The sequence below is a fragment of the Capsella rubella genome, unplaced genomic scaffold (assembly GCF_000375325.1).
Source record: "Capsella rubella cultivar Monte Gargano unplaced genomic scaffold, Caprub1_0 scaffold_6, whole genome shotgun sequence".
NCBI lineage: Eukaryota > Viridiplantae > Streptophyta > Magnoliopsida > Brassicales > Brassicaceae > Capsella > Capsella rubella.
This window is the reverse complement of record NW_006238918.1, coordinates 7,180,897-7,198,947: the sequence shown is the minus strand read 5'-3', so window position 1 is coordinate 7,198,947 and position 18,051 is coordinate 7,180,897. Positions and strand designations below refer to the sequence as shown.

General features: G+C 35.6%; 4 protein-coding genes across 4 annotated transcripts; all 4 read right to left on the bottom strand.

Annotated features, from left to right (window-relative positions):
- Positions 1–179: 179 nt before the first annotated feature.
- On the bottom strand, positions 180–1,038 carry LOC17881328 (NDR1/HIN1-like protein 13). The gene has a single exon (XM_006289992.2). The coding sequence runs from the start codon at positions 1,026–1,028 to the stop codon at positions 180–182; it is 849 nt and encodes a 282-aa protein (XP_006290054.1). The 5' UTR covers positions 1,029–1,038.
- A 559-nt stretch (positions 1,039–1,597) lies between these two features.
- On the bottom strand, positions 1,598–3,953 carry LOC17882404 (ETHYLENE INSENSITIVE 3-like 2 protein). Its single transcript, XM_006287436.2, has 2 exons — positions 3,880–3,953; positions 1,598–3,365 (listed from the first exon to the last, which is right to left on the bottom strand). Exon 2 carries the CDS (start codon positions 3,351–3,353, stop codon positions 1,779–1,781), a length of 1,575 nt encoding a protein of 524 aa, XP_006287498.1. The 5' UTR covers positions 3,354–3,365; positions 3,880–3,953; the 3' UTR covers positions 1,598–1,778.
- A 4,263-nt stretch (positions 3,954–8,216) lies between these two features.
- Positions 8,217–12,280, bottom strand: LOC17882409 (L-ascorbate oxidase). Its single transcript, XM_006287307.2, has 5 exons — positions 11,998–12,280; positions 11,256–11,348; positions 10,967–11,179; positions 10,502–10,711; positions 8,217–9,401 (listed from the first exon to the last, which is right to left on the bottom strand). The coding sequence occupies exons 1-5, from the start codon at positions 12,244–12,246 to the stop codon at positions 8,439–8,441; spliced, it is 1,728 nt and encodes a 575-aa protein (XP_006287369.1). The 5' UTR covers positions 12,247–12,280; the 3' UTR covers positions 8,217–8,438.
- A 2,797-nt stretch (positions 12,281–15,077) lies between these two features.
- LOC17884433 (L-ascorbate oxidase) lies at positions 15,078–17,330 on the bottom strand. The gene is made up of 4 exons (XM_006287313.2): positions 17,036–17,330; positions 16,830–16,922; positions 16,331–16,726; positions 15,078–16,182 (listed from the first exon to the last, which is right to left on the bottom strand). Exons 1-4 carry the CDS (start codon positions 17,288–17,290, stop codon positions 15,211–15,213), a joined length of 1,716 nt encoding a protein of 571 aa, XP_006287375.1. The 5' UTR covers positions 17,291–17,330; the 3' UTR covers positions 15,078–15,210.
- Between the last annotated feature and the right edge of the window lie 721 nt (positions 17,331–18,051).

The following is an 18,051-nucleotide window of genomic DNA, read 5'->3' as shown; positions in this document are numbered from 1 at the left end:
GATGCAAATTTGTGAATTTGTCCTTTGCAATTTTGCATATTGTTGATTGGGGCATTGAACAAAAAAAATCCGACATACAGTATATAATGAACCGAACCAAAATATGAAATGCTCATAAACTTATACTATAACATGACATCATAAAGGCATAAATAAAACAAAAACTAGCTCATCATAATTCACCATAACAGGCTCAAACGAGTATCGCAATTTTCCGTTATCACAGTTGCCGATGCCGTTAGTTTATCCACTGTTATTTCGCAATCCACCTTAACGGTCATCGTCCACGTCGTAACGGCGCCAACCTTAAACTTAACCGGCGCTTTGATTTTGATCCCAAACGGTACTTTTCTTTTCTTCTGTGATTTCGTCAGCTCTTCACGCGACGAGCTCGTTAACTGAATACTCGACCCCTTTAACACCGTCTCAATCAACGTTACATTATTCGCCGGCTGCTTAAACGCCGTGAACTCGCCGTTGCCAAGCTTGATCCCGTCGTAAAAAACCTCAGCTTCGCTCCCTAAACCGTAGATTAAAACGAGCTTGCTGTTAACGTTCTGAGATCGCAACTTGACTCCGAACACCGGAGAGATAGGAGACGATGACGTCAGATTGATTCCGGTGACGGTGAGTGTACTCACGGAGTACCGTGGCTTATGCGGACCGTAAACGAGGAAGAGAACTCCGAGGACAAGCGCCGCGAGGAAGAGGAGGATGAGTAATGCAGCGAGGGAGTAACAGAAACACCGCCGGCAATGCGATTGTTTTGTTTTCCGGCGGGAGAGGTACTCATAACGGTGAGCATTTTCCGGCGGTGGAACGCGGTAAATCTCATCCTTACGGATTTCGATGACGTAAGTCCCCGGCTGTGGTCCGGTTCTTGGTTTGTCAGAATCGACCGAGTACCTACTCGAAGAGCTATCGTTTGTGTCTATCGACGGATGCTTTGTTCTGTTGACGTCTTTGTTCTTTAAATATCCGCCGGAGTTTATTTCGCCGGTCATTTCTTGTGGTTTCTCGACGGCCATTTTCTTGAATTGAAGCTGAGAAAATATGAAATGTTTTGATTTCTTTTTAGTCAGTCAAAGGATTTGTGGAGTAATTTTATAAATTGCCAAATTATCTTTCGATTGGTCCATTTGTGTGCGTGTGTGAGATTAGGAAGACGTGACTGCATGAATAATCATATCATCAAGTATCATTATTTAGAGGATTCTCTAAGAGATAATTACATGATTTTGTTGATAATGTATAAAACTTCCCATTCGTGTCCACTACGGCAACAAGTTTGAGAAAGCCTAGAAAGGAAAGGTTTATTTAGAAATTACTAAAGTCAAAATATTTTTTGGTCTATGGAAAACTTCTAATTGAATGGCTTTAGCCTAAAAGGTACATTTTTATTGTTGACTAGAGAAATCTTGAAAACTAAAAATAATAATTTGACCTTAATTTTAGAAAAGAAAAAAATGTAACTATTTTTCATAACAACCGGACCTGGGCCTGAGTACAAACGCCTGCTTGGTTCACTTGAAGCCGAAGCCGAACACAAATAACAATCTTCTACGTTTCTTGTCAAAAAAGAGAGTGGCTCTTCAAATCAATATAGAGAAGTTTACTTTAAATGGGTTGTTAACTTATTACGAAACCTAATCTTCTCCAATGGCTACAAAAGCTATGAAATGGAGAGATCAAAAACTGTGTTCAATGAAAGAAACAAAGCAAGAAACAAAAGCTATAAAACTAGAAAACATAAAAAGAAAACTCAAGAAGCTTTTTCTTTACTGCATCCAAGATGTGGGCAAGCCTTGCCCTTGATTCTGCAGATTGTTCTCCATTCCTACTGTTTCCGCATGGTCATTGAAGTCAGTAGGTAAGACTAAACCAGGATTATGATTCACCATCGACGGAGAAGGACTCTGATCATCAACCAAGTCATTGTAGCTGTCTCCTCTTTGTTCAGCTTTTGGTCTGTAGGGATTGTTGGGTGGATTAAACTGGTCTTGAATGCTCTGAACCTGCTGCTGCATCCGGTTATAATCCGGACAAGGAGCCATCAAACCGGACATACCAAAGTGTTTAGCGGGTTGGTAGAAAGAAGTGACTTTATAAGGACAATTCATTTGGTGATTCTCTCTTAAGTTCCTGTCATAAAATCCCATGTGTGGTTGGCTATAAGGACAGAGACTGTTCTCACATGTAAGGAGGGTTGGTTGATGCATTGACATCCCCAGATCTCCTTCAAACTTCCTCTTGTAAACACAGGTATAGGTGTTGTCAACTTCAGGATACTGAGGACTGAACCGATGAGATCCACCAATCCCTTCTACATCATAATTTGCAGATTCAGGAAACAGAACATCTGTGTCGCCAGTTCCGGGAACAGGAAAGTTACAATTGTTGTTGTTTTCTGTAGAGAAGGTAAAAGAATGATGCATTTGATCAACAATAGCCTTTTCTTGGTTAAGAGCAGCCAGCCATAAAGCGCCTTCTCTTGAAGTCATTTTCTCCTGCAAACTTCTAGACCGTCTCACAAGATTCGGTATGTTGCTAATGTCAGAAGCCATATGTCTGATCACAGCAATCAAGACACCAACCTTCCACAGCTTCTTGAGATCGTGAGGCTTCTTGTAAGGAGGAGGAAGACCTCGACAATCGTCAGGTAAAGAAAGTTGACTCCACCAATCTTCTTTTCCCGTTGGCCACCAAGGCGGTGTCACGCCTTTATCCAGCGGGAAACGCCTCTGTGGAGGCTTGCAATTAGGCATCAACGCCGACAAAAGAGCACCAAGAGTTGTATCTTGAAGCTCAAGCAACTTATGCGCAGTACTCTCCCCAACCTCAGACCCTATTTCACTTGAATCAAAAGGATTGCTGTCCTTGTGGTGCTTGGTTATAGCAGCTGGTCCGTTCCTATCAAACCTGACTTTGTCTTTCCACCATTCACGGAGATTATCAGAAGACCCCGCCACAGTTTTCCCGTTCTCCAACACGATCCCGTAAACGAAACCTTGAGCTTTACAACGATCCATTGTCTTGGACATGTACTTCAAGATCCCATCTTGAGCCTTGTAAATGGTTCTCTTACTCGAATGCTGTAGAAACTCATCATCAAGCTGATTGGAAAATCTTTTTCCTACCCCGCTCTTGGCCATCTCCCTGAGATACTTTAAACGCTGCTTGTCTCTCCAGATCCTCTTCTCAAGCTCCTCTATGTCCATTTCTTCATCACTACTCATATCGTTGAACAAAGCAGTATGCGCATCAGAACAAGCATCTCCCTCGCTAAATGGAGGCACCACCGGGCTACAGACTAAACCCCGGAAAAGCCCTCTATTGTTGTTATACATATCCATATATATTGTAAGCTGCAATATAATGGCATCATATGATGAGATTGCGTAAATATCACACAGTAAAGCCATATCAATCTAAATCTAAACTAAAACTATATATTAGCAACCGCACACACACAATAACATTCATATGAACATATAATTTCAATTGTAGTTATGCTTTACATCGCAATATACTACCAAGAGATTAAATACCATACTAAAGCAAATGATTTAGAGATAGGTAACACAGATGCACAGACGAGACTGAATGATCTATATGAGATAATACAATATTTAAAGCATCGAATCTTTTATTTGATTATAAAACATTCATTTTTGAAGTGTTTAATGCATTTTCTCCGGACAGAGAAAAAAACCCATCGGACAAGATAGCACAGAGACAAAACCCAACAAGTAGAAAAAAAAAACAACCATGATAGAGAGATTATTAAAACTTTTTTTTTTTTTCTTTTGCAAGGAGACAAAGATACGTAAAGGTAGGCAAAATTGAAACAGAATCAAAGGAAGAAGAAGAGAAAATTACCCAGAAATTTAAGAAAAAAACTCTTGGGAGACCTTTGTTTGTTTGTGTGTGTGTGTGTGTTGCTTCGGCCACCAACTTCAAACCAAAGAAGCAATTGGGAGCCTCAGAGAGAGAGAGAGAGAGAGAGAGAGAGAGAGAAGAGACAGAGATAAATGTATGAATGTATGTGTTTGTGTAATCTTATATGTATTATGAGTATTAAATAAGAAGAGACTGTGAAAGGGGGTGGTAATGGTACCTACTGGCCTCCCAAAATGCTCATGCGAAGCGGCATATCACTTTTTGTAATTGTAAGGATATAGTAAAAAATATCATAATAATCTTCTCTGAGTTTCATTCCATTTCTAGTCCAGATTTTTTTTTTTTTAATAAAAGGGTATATTTTTCAATATATATATATATATTTAGTTTGCTCATGGTAAATTTGAAAATATAATTTTGTCTGCTTCAAAAATCAAGTACCAAATGTATTTTTATTTTTTTTTGTCATCATCAAGTACCAAATGTATATAACATTTTAAAGAGCTAAAATTGTAATTTCACGGTAATCACTCGTTCCTAAAAATAATAATTATTTGGTCAATAGACAGATGATTTTTGCATACTTGTTATGGTAAAGATTGTTATGTCTGATAAAAAAAATATAATACCCACTAAAGATCTATTAAAGCGCGTAAAAATAAATTTTCAAAATGTTTAAGTGAAAATTTAACGCGCATATTTTAAAAATTTTTGAAATCAAATACCACATAAATATAGTTTTACTTCTACATTAATTTGGCACATATATTGAAAATTTTAAAATAACTAAAAGCAATTAAAATTTTTTTAGTAAAACAGTAAGTGTCACCGTACAATTAATAAATCTTATACAATGGACATCAGTTGAGTTTCTTATAGGCCTAACTACAAATAAAAATGCATACACAATAGAAACTTATAAAATTACAAAAATACACATATTAAAAACTTATTTACTCTTTTATTTTCTAAGTTGAATATATTATTATCACTTAAAACAAAATTTAACCAATGATAAGCAAATGAAATATATAAATTCTCATAAAACATGAAAATAACTTTTATTCAAAGTGAAAGTGAAACAATATTTGGCTGAAACAACATTTAATGTTGAGAGATATCAAATACCATAGTAATAAATAAAAAGGCTGGAAGAGTAGGGAAAAAATGTTACCAGCACACAATAATTATGTATAATTAGTATTTATTAATTTAATAAATTCCTTTAAATAGCTCATATTTATGGTGTGATTTCAATACAAAGTTCTCAATTTTCCATCTTAAATTAATATTAAACATGAAATAGCATAAACCTTTAATTTTAAAACACTAAACTCTATTTTATGATAATTTAAATGTTTTTAAAAACTCTATTTGAGTACCAATATATATGACATCTACTATGCTTACTGCGTCAAACTAAAGAATTTGGAAAATCAGTCTGAAATTTTATTTTATTTAGATTTTACCAACATATGTTTATGCTAATTGTTTCGCATAACCATTTCTAATGCATAAGTTCAAAATGTTATGATGATTGTAATGGGACTTCGTACCCACGTTATGTTCACTTGTAGTTCTTTTAAATTTTTCATAAATTGTAGGAGACTTTTGCTCCAACCTCTCACCAAAAAAAAAAAAAATTATAAATGATAAGTTTCATATATAGTAAAGTATTTTGTGTTAAAAATTGTGTGTTTATGATATATTATATACATTTAATCCCTATGGATATTGACAATCTGATTTTGACTAGCATTATTGTCTATATATAATTTTCCATCTCCCCTTTAAGCATTCCATAAATGTATTTTTAATCTAAAATCAATGGTTCCACACAAAAAAAAATTAAAAAAAATTTGTTAAAAAATTAAATAAATGAAAAACCAAAAAAAAGAAGTGAGATAATAAGGTGTTTAAAAACACTATTTAAACCAATCCTTTTTAGCGTATTGTATTGTTTTTCTATGCTCAGTTGCGAAATGTGATATACAACGAGTATAACGACCTAAATCACATTGCCTATATGTCAACAACAACAACAACAAAAATCACATTTTCGGATGGACATTTATCATTTTTTATGTAAATTGATCAACATTTTGACAGTGGTATTTATAATGCAATGCTAACATAATCAGAACTATACACATTAACAAATTACTTCAGGGTAGCTTCCCAACTCGAACTATACCGATCTCTGGTAAACCAACAATTATTATTCCTATACTTGAAATTGATAACTTCAAGTAAAAAGAAAATGTTGCAACACAATTTTATTATTGCAAGACTTCAAATTAAACTCTTACTTGATATTTCATAGTCTCGGCGCCATACTAACAAGTGACATCTATAAATTGTCGGTTTCTCATTGCAAGATGATGTATAAATTAGTTAACAAATCAATGAAAGGTTGACCCTTAATTATTCGATGATATATATATATATATATAATCATATATCTAACAGTTTGCATATATAAGGGTCAAAGTGCTAAGATGGGCGAGATAGTTGGTAAAGAAAACAGGTCATAATATTCATATATTTTATGGTTATCTTTAAGAAAATGTCAACTAGTTATCTAATTCTAAATAACATATATGATTTTTAAAGTTCAAATGAGATACGGTATATAGATAGACAACTATAAATGATTCGGAGTAAACCTATTTCAAATCAAAGAGAAACAATACGAGCATGATGTTTAACATATGATAATATTGTGTTGTTTGAGAAAATGTATAAGAAGAGGCAACGTTAAATATATTAATTAACCCCTTGTTCAAAAAAAAAGAAAAAGAGAGAGAGAGGTGCAATGAACATAACCCTATATGACCAATAGGAAAGTACACAAGTGCCACGCAGGCACGTTTCGTATGCCAGCAATGATTCTACAAACCTGTCTGAAACGTGTCTCCCGGGATCTTTTTGTCGGCTACTCCACAATTATTGGAACTCTCGTCGTTTTCCTGTTATGTTATGTATGGGTTATATATACTTTATACTATGATTAACTAAGCAATGTTTATTATATAGTAATGTGACAAAATATGAAACTATCTTTCGTACACCTTAACCAACTAACGACCACTCGTAAATTGTTTTATAACCTCTTTTCTAAGTTTGGCCCTTAGTCCCCATGTGTTCTGAATGGTCGTCACCCCAAATTATTCAAAATTTCTAATTATAAAACCGTAAGAGTTCATATATATATATAACCATCGGTCTGATGTGTTTTTTTCCTTCTTTTCGCTTTGCTTAACAAAAACATTTAAAAGATGATGAGTGGTTTTTATATATCCATAATCATTAAAATACTAATTATGGTTTGTCGGTGCCTTATAAACTTACATCTCCTATAACGTCAGATGTTTTTCTTGTTGATGGATCCAATTTGTTCTATTTTGCATGCTTTCAAAGTTTACTTGTCTATTGTTTTAGTTTACCTTTATTTAAAATAATACTATTACTTGCACTATCTTCTTTATCCAAGACGGATCGACATAATGAAACATATCTCAAGGGCTCGAACACATTTATATATAATAATGAACTGTTTGACAAAAAAGATGGCCGTGTTTATCGATTGCGAGACATGGTGTAATCTAATTTTGATTTGTGAAATTGCGTGGCATGTCGAGGATATATTAGTTGTGTTCACCACATTGTAAGGAACAGTTATACTCATGAAGTCATGTTTGTAGTTTAACGGAAACAAACGTCCAAAGTACAAAAGACTCAACGGCTGCCTTGTAATGTCTTATTACAAGGCCCAAGCCTTGCCTGATGACATGTAAGCCTCTATGGCGGTGTTGTTCATAATTTTAGGTTTAGATTCAATTCACACTTTCTTAAGAATAAGTCTAATCAAAATTGTAGAGGTAAAAAAGTCATTTGAAACTAATAGTATTATAATAAGGGGAATCAAATAAAAGAGAACACTTAATAAAATGAAGTTATTGCATATAATTAACACCACAGCTGTTCTGAAATCTGGCAAAATCTTCATACTTGATGACTAAATACTTATGCATCTCATATCTAATTATCTACAACTACAACTTGTTTATATGTATATCTAAAAACTTGCATACTAGCACATGAACTCAAAAGTATTTAATAATTAATATTGTATTTGAATAAGTACGATTATAATAGTTTTGATAAATATGTTTTCAAATAGCAATTGCAATAATATCCAACCCAAAGAATATATATATTTTGTACATTTTATAATTTTAACGTTGAGTTAGCTTTTGGTTTAGTGTAACGAAATGATTTTGTTTCGATTTATTTATCCGATACTCCCATTGCCCTGATAAATAAAAGTTGCCGGTTTCTTCACCATACATACTATTCTTAAACCAATCCAAATCAAAGTTCACTACAACCGACTAACCAACTACACCAATAATACGAACCAACAATCTTCGGTTTACTAATAATACAGAACACAACCAAAAACGCAAAAGCTTTCTCTCACACTCAAAATACTGCCACAAGACAAAATAATTACTGAAGTGATCATAACAACTTTACTAACCCCTGTGCCGGTTCATGAGATATTGTTTGGTTAAACCACAACCAAGCGCCTCATCAGGTATCTTACCAATCCGGTTTAATCCCTCAGCAAAAACCACACCCATACCCATATGCAAATGCGGTTCAATATGACAATGAAAAAACCAAACCCCGGGATTATCCGTCACAAACCTTAACGCCGTCCATCCATACGGATACAATATCGCCGTATTCCGTAACGGCGGGTTCTTCAGATTATACGTCTTCTCATCAACCCCCGGTTTAAATTTCCCATCTCCGTAACCCAAAACCCAGAAATCGTGGCCGTGAAGGTGCCACGGATGAATCTCACTAACCACACCTTTCAAAACGTTCGAGTTTTGTAGAATCACGTCCACCGTTACGTTAAACGGGAAAACATAAATCCCGTTACCCGTAGTGGTGTTAGGAAACGGAGGCGGGTTCATAATGTCGTAATCGAACCGGTACGTCTTCGGCGGCGATTTCCGGTTAAATCCGAGTTTTAAATTGTATTTAACCGAACCGAGATACGGAGTCGCCGGAGTCATCAGAGACACGTTGTTGATCGCCCATTTCGTGTATCCGTCGATTAGATTCTGAGTGTTGAGGAGGATCAAACGTTTTCTGTATTTCTTCGGCGGCGGTGGTGATCCCATCGCTGAGAAGATCTTCTTGGAGAAGTTTTTGCTCCGCTCGAAATCGTCCCACCGTGGAGTCACCGGCGGAGGAGAAGAAGGGAGTTTCGAAGCGGGGGCGGTTACGTAGTTTAATATAGTGAGTGCTTGATTTGTGTTTGGTTTGCGGCCACGGACGCCGACGGAGATGTAGTAGTTCTGTGAAGGGTCTTGATCAGTAGTGAGAAGGACAGAGTAGCTCTCGCCGGAGTATATGTCGATATCGTCGGTGGTGAACGGCGTAACGTAGTTGGCGTCAGCTTCGACCACCACGAGCTTGTGTCCCTGCATGTGTAAAAGTATCAGCACACGTGTGATCAAAACGTTTATCTCTTATTGGACTGGAACTTAAAAAACCAGGCCTTGTAATAGGCCCATTAACAATACAACTTGAGAAAATCTCATTTTCTTTTTTTTCTTCTTCTTTTTGTTAGTTTTTATTTTTTATCGACAACATGCATTTTATGCGTGTTTTACAACCGACCGTGGAGTGTGGAAACTTAAGATATAAACTAGTAATTTAAATATATAATTTTTTTTTATTTTTTTCTTTAATAATTTTGTTACTGTAAGACTCAACATATTGATATCAAGGTGGCTATTAAAATTGAATTTTCGCTTGGATAAAAATATTTATATCTATACAAAATAGCCAAATAAAAGCTTTGTCTTTTCCAGTATAAGCAAATATGAAGTGGACATGAGATTGGGTGTGTCAAAGTCTGAAGTAAGGATCAGTTTTTGACCATTAAGACAAATATCTAACTAAGCTGATTTGATTAAAGACCAGGCCACTCCATAGAAGAATCACGGAAAAGGTCCCCACGGAAGGTTTAACAATGCACACACCTCAATACATATATCTATAAATTTAATTTCTGGCGTCAAACGTTACACGATACTAGTGTATATGATTTTAATATATTTTCTTCTTCTTAAGTGTGGTCCTAATACACTCCATCAGCTAATCCCACCCCAAGTACCACCACACAGCTCATACAACTGTGTATAGTCCATCTATACTATAAAAAAGAGAGTATAGGATGGTGGCCCATCACTCGTTCTGATTTTCCAAAACTCCCCCCACCTCTCTATGATACTAGCTTTGTTGGTGGGTTTTTAGACTAATTGGCCATCTTTTATTGACTTTCTAGCCAGGGAAAAAAAGCCTCGTCGGGTTATGTAATTGCCAAAAGACTCCATTTAATTATTTTTGTCGATATACAGAAATAGATCCTATTTTCTGTTTTTGGTTTATAGCTAAAAAAGTCTATTTATTAATATTTGGCGGGTTTTCTCTTCTAAAGTTTAGTTTTTTTGTTCTTATTTGATAATTTTGTAAAAAATAAATAAAAGAGGGATAAAATGTGAAAATAAAAAGAAACCTGAATAGCCAAGTTGAGGGAGGCGAGAGCGGTGGTGCTGGCGAGTCTGATTCGGTAAGTCTTGTTAGGCTCCACGTGGAGTTTCTGTGGTGCGCACTGGTCACCTTCTTTAAACGTGCACATTGGTAATGATGATGTGTTGTTGTTGTTGTTGCTAAACTGTGCCGCCAATGAACAATTGAATTGTCCCCTCCCATTTATCAATATGCTCTTCATTTTTTTTTCAGCCAAAGACAATTATTAGAAAAATCTTTTAAGGCAAAAATGTATAATTCAACAGTATACTAGAAAAGGTAATTGCGAAAAAAAGAAAAGAAAAATATAGTGGCCAACCAATGTTGTATCACATTCCAGCTGTATTATTGCTTTTTATCCCAATGAATCAACCTCCACTTTGGACTACTTTTAAAAATTCTATTTTAAACCAAAAATTTTCAAAGCTTGAAAAAAGTAAAGAAATGAAACCTGAGCTTCACCGATCCAGCGCATAGGTTTGGAAGAAAGACCGAGTTCTTGGGAAGATATAGGCTCATGCCACCAGTCACTTAGCAAGAGATTAAACTCTCCATCGTATCTCAACCTCTCTCTCTGTCCTTTAGCTACGTCCACTATTAGCGATCCATAGAGCCCGGCTGATCTCTGCATGCCGTAGTGTCCATGGTAGAAGTGCGTTCCCGGCTGCACAGTATCATTGTTCCCAAATTTGTTATTCGGAGTCTATAATTTTTCACAATAAGGGAAATAAAAAAGTTACCTTCTCAACAGTGAATTTGTAGGTAAAAGTCTCTCCAGGATTAATGGCACACTGAGTAACTCCTGCTGCTCCATCTGCCCATGGACTTCCCAACTATGTTCACAATACACAGTTTAATTAATTCCCTAAACTACTTTTATCTTAATCTACTGACTTTACACTGAATTACGCATGCAAAAAGAAGATAAGATATAGAGTAGTGTCAAAGGCCATACCAACTTTTATATATTTTTTTCTTTGACGTCTAAACTGAATTTTATAAAGAAAAAAATAGTTTAAAAGCTTGCTTAGTTAAACAGTTGTGATAATTTGAAGGACAATAAATAGAGTGTTTGGAAAAAAAAAAAAAAAAAAAAAAAAAGACAAACGTCGTAAAATGTAGTGCTTGCATCGAGAAGAGACAAAGTGATCATGCATGGCATGTGCTTCAAAATCCATTATTTCTGCAACTCTCCCATTTTCTTTTTTCTTTTATCATCTTTTAGACAAAACCAATCAATATTACTTTATACTACTAGTTTATACAATGGACACAATTAATTGATACTGTGAGGATAGTCGAAAAAACCAAAACAAAAACATAAGATCTGAACAAGTTCATATGAGAGTGATGACACTTACGTGTAGCCATCTTTATAAACATTCCTCTACTGTTTTTAATTATTCGTGATATTATAGATCTATGATTAGATTAGATTTCGGTTCGAGATTCTAGTAATAATTTTTTTTAAAAAAAATGAACCTGACGGATTCCATGCCAATGGATGACAAGGCCTTCGGTGGTGAGTTTGTTGGTGAGATGGACGACGATGGTGTCTCCGGCGACGGCTTTTATGGTCGGGCCAGGAAACTGACCGTTGACGGTCATGACGGCGCCTTCATTACAGTCTGGCCACCAGAACTTATACTCAACCTCCCAATGATATTCTCTCACGGCCGCAGACGCCGTATTAGCCAAGACGGCCACCACCACTATCCACCACAAACCCATATTGGCTTCTGAATGTGAAATGTGAATGATGATGTATGCGCATCATGTATGATATATATAGAGGGAGAGAGGAAAAAAAGAGAAAAGATAGATAGTGGGCAAATTAAACCACAGAATGGGGTTTTTTTTGGGTCAAAATAAAAAGATATTTATTTGTTTTTAAATATTTTATGGGGTTTTAGATTGGTCACAACAAGGTTGGTTAATTATGGACATAATTTGGTGATCGTGTAAACAATCAAATTATCACAAGAAGATTCGGTATAGCAAGTAGTGATCTCATGTTACATGTTTTTAGGGTGACAAGGTTGAATTTGTCTTAGACGGTGAGATCACGTTCACAATCTTTATAATGCCAACTTTATGAAAGCTCACTTTCTTGCTAGTTTTGAACATTTACGTAAAGTTAACTATCCACACATAACCTATACTTTAGGTACATGTCAAATTTTAATACGTCTTTTCTTTCTGTATATATATATTGTTGTATCTTACTTATAATCGAATATCGATCATTTGATTTTTTTTGTCAACATGATTGATCGTATCAAATTTTAAACAATATACTAAGTACTTTACAACCAGGCATCAAGATTCACGTCTATAACTTTCTTTCTACGATGACATTTTGTCTTTCCCCGTCCTCCGACCATCATCTCATTGACAATTCATGTTTACATAATAGCTAAGTTCCTAAAAACACATTTACTTTTGAATTAAAGTAGTTTACGAAAATTTGTTGATATGCTTTGAATCTTGCCAAGGGCTAGTAGCAGTATTACCAGAGACTATTAAAAGGATGTTTTCTTAAGGGTCCGAATGGTGACAGCGGATTTGGTTTTGCGGGACAAGCGATTTGATAGTGCGGTACGGTTCAACTGCGGTACGTGCGGGACAAACATATTTGCGGGACAAGTGCGGTAATTGTAAAATAAGCGGTACAAAATAATGTTTGATTGGTGAAAAAAACAATTAGCGGTTCATACATATTAATAATATGATATTATAATTAAAAAGCAAATATATGATATAATTAACTAATTATAAATTTAAATTGCTTATTTATTGTTAGTGAAATAGATTCTCAACTATTGTTTATAAACTTTAAAAAATCAAAACTTATGTTGAAGTAATTAGGTAACTTTTTCTGTAAATTTTATTTTGTATAATAGTGAAGAAATAAATCTAATTTTTATATATGCTGTAATGAAAATTACTGTTTATTTTTTAAATATTAAATCTAATTAAATGATATTTTTCAACCTCTTCAATAATCATACAGATTTATTATTATAAAATAATATTTATTATTTAGTGGATGCGGATTTGAAGAAACCACTGGTTATTAGCAGTGTTGTAAATTGAAGTGCGTTTTTATAGTATGACATGTAATACACGTTACTTTTGAATAACGCAAATACATTCACTTTTGAAACTGAGAATAACGCATATTGATCTAGAAAGTTGTGATTGGTGTTTTGTTTGCGGTATTACAATTTTTTTTTGAAATCCGCAAATACTCTCGTCACCATTCACTACCTAAATAGGAGTATAGGACATGGTTTTGAGTTTTTTTGCTTGTAGGGACCAAATCCAACTAAGAGTTGGTTAGAGTTTTTTTAGACCATGTTTATTAGTAGGTTCTTAGACCATCACCATTCGTTCATATTAAAGTGAGGTACTTAAAGGATAACAAAAATATTATTTTATTTATTGAATTTATTTCTTATTTTTTTAACTACTTTAATTTCTAAATCTTTGACATCTGTCTCTTTTTGTTTAGTACTGATTCTCAAAGTACTCTTTTGAGTACCGTTTCTTTATTTTCCTTGAACTTTTTTATTTTTTTATCATTTATTTTGTTGAGAGTACCGGTAGAAAAACACCAGTGGACATGCCCTTAGGCTAAGATTTTGTTAAAAAAATGTTTTAGACGAAGACACTTGTTCTCTCTAATCTAGTTGTAACTGAAACAATTAGTCATTACACTTCGAGTAGTAGAAACCAATTTCATTTGTTTGCGGACGCAATGATGAACCACTGTAAATCTGTGTGTTTATTTCTGCAATTTTCTTTTCTAAAACAACCATTCCAAGTTCTAACAATTTTTTTTTTTTTTTTGTTAAAGAGTTCTAACAAAATTTAATAAAAAGAAACTGTAATGTAATAGTTTATACTTTATAGCAATGATGGTATTACATCACATTCGAAGTAAAAGAGAATATGAGTGAAATGATGAAAAGGAATTTGATGAAGCCCCCACGAAAAACTCGTGAAACTTGCTTAGTATTAAACAAGCAAAATAATTTGCAACCTTTTGAAGTGTCTTTGTCCCTTTGTAATCTGGAAAGGAATGGGTATGATCCTGCGAATTTCAAATTTGGATGGCTCCATTCCATAAGAACATTATGGACTGATGAACACCGGCCACCACAATAATTCCATACTTTAGACTATTTTTATGACACCAATGTATTGTTTTTATCTCTCGTAAATTCGTAATGTTCTTTATTCCGAGTTATATTCTTTTAGCGCGAGTATAATCTAAGTGGGATGAAAAGTTTGTATGCCCATTTAAAAGTTCTGTATTTGGATATCCTCGTCAACATACTAACAAAATTTGGAATTTAAGTCATGTTAAACATCGTTGAGTAAGTTGATGTAGAGACTTATAATATTCATACGTACTATGAATTATATTGTTAAGGAGACGTAAACCATGTTAGAGCTCACGTGAACACGAATTAGAAGATCCTAAGTAGAGCTCTCTGCGACTGATTTCTTAAGCAATAACTACCCTTAGCTTTTGTCCGAAACAAAAACATGCATTATAATTAAAGTTTGAATTTGGACAGTAATTAAACTCAAACACGACACTGAAACAATCTTGCCAGGTAACAACACACATATAAAACACAATGCATCAAAAGAACATCAGATCAGTAATATGACCATTCTTTAAATTTAAGGCCTAGCTTGTTTAATGAGCCATTCCCTAGTTAAGCCACAGCCGAAGGCCTCGTGCGGTATCTTAGACTTATCGATCTGGTCAACAGCCTCAGCGAAAAGCACACCCATACCCATATGCAAATGCGGTTCAATATGGCAATGAAAAAACCAAACCCCAGGATTATCCGTTACAAACCTTAACGCCGTCCACCCGTACGGATACAACACCACCGTGTTCCGTAACGGCGGGTTCTTCAGATTATAAGTATTCTCATCCACCCCCGGTTTAAATTTCCCATCTCCGTAACCCAAAACCCAAAAGTCGTGGCCGTGAAGGTGCCACGGATGAATCTCGCTGTCTATCTTGTTCAAAACGTTAGCGTTTTGGAGTATCACGTCGACGACTTTACCTGACGCTAAACTGTAAATCCCGCTACCTTTTATGGTGTTTGGATTCGCCGGCGGTTTCATGATGTCGTAGTTATCCATCGTGAACATTTTCGCCGGCGATTTTAGATGCTCCGCCGTCTTTAAACCGTATTTGATAGATCCGAGGTACGGCGTCACCGGCACGGTCAACGAGACGTTGTTGATTGCCCATTTAGTGTAGTTGCCTATTTTGTTCTGTGTGTTGAGGAGGATAAGCTGGATATCTGATTTCTCCGGCGGAGACAGAGTTCCCTCCACCGCGAAGATCTTGTCCGTGAAACTTTTGCTCCGAACGAAATCGTCCCACTGTGGAGTCGCCGGGGGATGGTTAGCTGGGCGATCAGTTTCAGGGGATTTGACGTAGTTTAACATGGTGAGTGCCTGAGCTGTGTTTGGTTTCCGGCCACGAACGCCGACGGAGATCCAGTACTTTCCTGATATAGAGCCGTTGGTTCGAAGAAGAACAGAGTAGGTGTCGCCGGAATAAATGTCGATGTCGCTGACGTTGAACGGCGTTACGTAGTTGCCGTCGGCTTCAACTACCTCTAACTCGTGTTCCTGCACGTGACCAAATCAAATGCACGTGTTAATTATTACTAGTCGTCTATTACCACAATTTATTTCAATGTGGTTTGGTTATAATACTATTTGAATTAAAATTTGGAGTTGAATGTTATAACCAAGTGGAAAGAAGAAAGTAACTAACATCAATGGCCAAGTTGAGGGAAACAAGAGCAGTGGTGCTAGCGATACGAAGACGGTAAACTTTATTGGGCTCGACACGTAAGGTATGAGGTGCGCACTGATCGTTTTCTTTAAACGTACACTGATTATTTCCATTGGTAAGATACGCCGCTTGAGAACAGTTAAACTGCCCTCTTCCATTGATTAACAAACTCTGAGGTTCACCAATCCAACGCATTGGTGCAGAAGAAAGAGCCAGCTCTTGCGCGTGAATGCTTTGGTGCCACCAGTCGCTTAGCAACAGACTGAATTCTTCATCGTATTTCAGTCTCTCGTTTGGTGATTTCACTATCATCATCCCGTACAGTCCCGCCGATCTCTGCATCCCATAGTGTCCATGGTAGAAGTATGTACCCGGCTGCACATCCGTGTCATATATATATTCCCCAACTAAAACGTTATTCATCTTTTTATTTTTTGTAAAAGTTTTTAAAAACAAGAAACTAAAGGTTTACGTTTACCTTATCGACAATGAAACTGTAAGTGAAAGTCTCGCCAGGGTTGATAGGACATTGTGTCACACCCGCTGCTCCGTCTGCCCATGGAGTCCCTTTCTGTTCCATAATCACAAATTGTTTAATTTTTTCTTTCTTATAAAATGTTAATCCGTGCATATATATATTTATGCATGTGATGGAACAAAAATTAGATTAGATATAACAAAAACCTGATGTATGCCGTGCCAATGAATGACAACACCTTCAGTGGAGAGTTTGTTTACGACGTGGATGGTAACGTTGTCTCCAGCATCGGCTTCTATCGTTGGCCCCGGAAACTTGCCGTTAATGGCCATAACGATGCTTTCTTTACAATCCGGCCACCAGAACTTATACTCAACTTCCCACGTGTATTCTTTTACTTCAGCAGATGCCGAGTGAACGGCCATCATAGTTACTAGCCACCACACAAGTACCCGAATCATCGTGGACTTTTTTTTTATTTTTTTGTATGGCTGAATATTGGTGCGGGTTATAGAATACCCTTATGTCAGTGTATGTAGATAGGGGATGCAACATATATGTAAAGGAAGCATCTCATTATATAGTTGGTTTTTGTATTCTAATAAGAGGCAGTTTTAGCTTTGTGTGGATATCAGTAGTTTTAAATTTTACATACGGAAAAATTCAACGACGACGATAAGTTCTATGGGGCATCATCGGGACCTAAATATGTTTGGTATTTATCGTATTGTCGAAGGGTAGGACATTTTATCTTTGGCAGTTTCGTATTGAAGTCATTTGGAGTACTGCAGTACCTAACGAAGATGTGGGGCTGACTAGTTATATCGTAAATAAAACGTGCAAACTTTTTTTTTTTTTTTTTTTTAACGATCAGTTTGTTACGTATGAATACGCGTGCACATCTAATAAGTGCCAAATACTCAATTCACTGCTATTATGATTGCTATGAATTTGCTTCTTCTAAAAAAGTAGTTTTTTATATAAATATTTCTGGACACAAAGATTTTAGCTTCGTTCTTTGGTCGGTTGCCTCTTTCAAAAATAAATTATAAGAAACTGATGATGTTTGTTCCAAAAAAAGGAACTGATGATAAATTGTACCATCAACCAACCTAAAGGTTTGTAAATACTCAATACCATCGAACAAAATCCAAAGATTTCTCAATCACCATATGGTGAGGGGGGAGTAACCAACTGTTGAAGAGTTATTGAACACAAGTTT